Below are 217 nucleotides of genomic sequence, written 5' to 3'. Positions count from 1 at the left end.
ATAAATAAATAAATAAATAAATAAATAAATAAATAAATAAATAAATAAATAAATAAATAAATAAAATATTTATTTATTTATTTATATATTTCAGGGCAGCTGCCTCGTTGGGTGTAGGTATTAGCAGCAGCATATTTATGTAACCTATCGATCAATAGATAAATTTATTTGTTTTTTTTTTTTTCTTTCTTTCTCTCTTTCTCTCTTTCTCTCTCTC

The 217-nt window shown here is 20.7% G+C and overlaps 1 protein-coding gene across 1 annotated transcript in view; it reads left to right on the top strand.

The window, feature by feature from the left end:
• The window catches only part of EMH_0054440 (uncharacterized protein), a gene marked incomplete at both ends in the record, with an annotated part of 1,783 nt that overhangs the window by 1,036 nt on the left and 530 nt on the right, over positions 1-217 (top strand). The window contains one exon of the mRNA XM_013497121.1: positions 95-113. Within this exon, the coding sequence (XP_013352575.1) occupies positions 95-113 (19 nt within the window). The remainder of the gene's footprint in view (positions 1-94; positions 114-217) is intronic.

Source organism: Eimeria mitis, genomic scaffold (genome assembly GCF_000499745.2).
Source record: "Eimeria mitis Houghton genomic scaffold, Emh_scaff2480, whole genome shotgun sequence".
Taxonomy (NCBI): domain Eukaryota; phylum Apicomplexa; class Conoidasida; order Eucoccidiorida; family Eimeriidae; genus Eimeria; species Eimeria mitis.
This window is presented reverse-complemented; position numbering and strand designations above follow the sequence as displayed.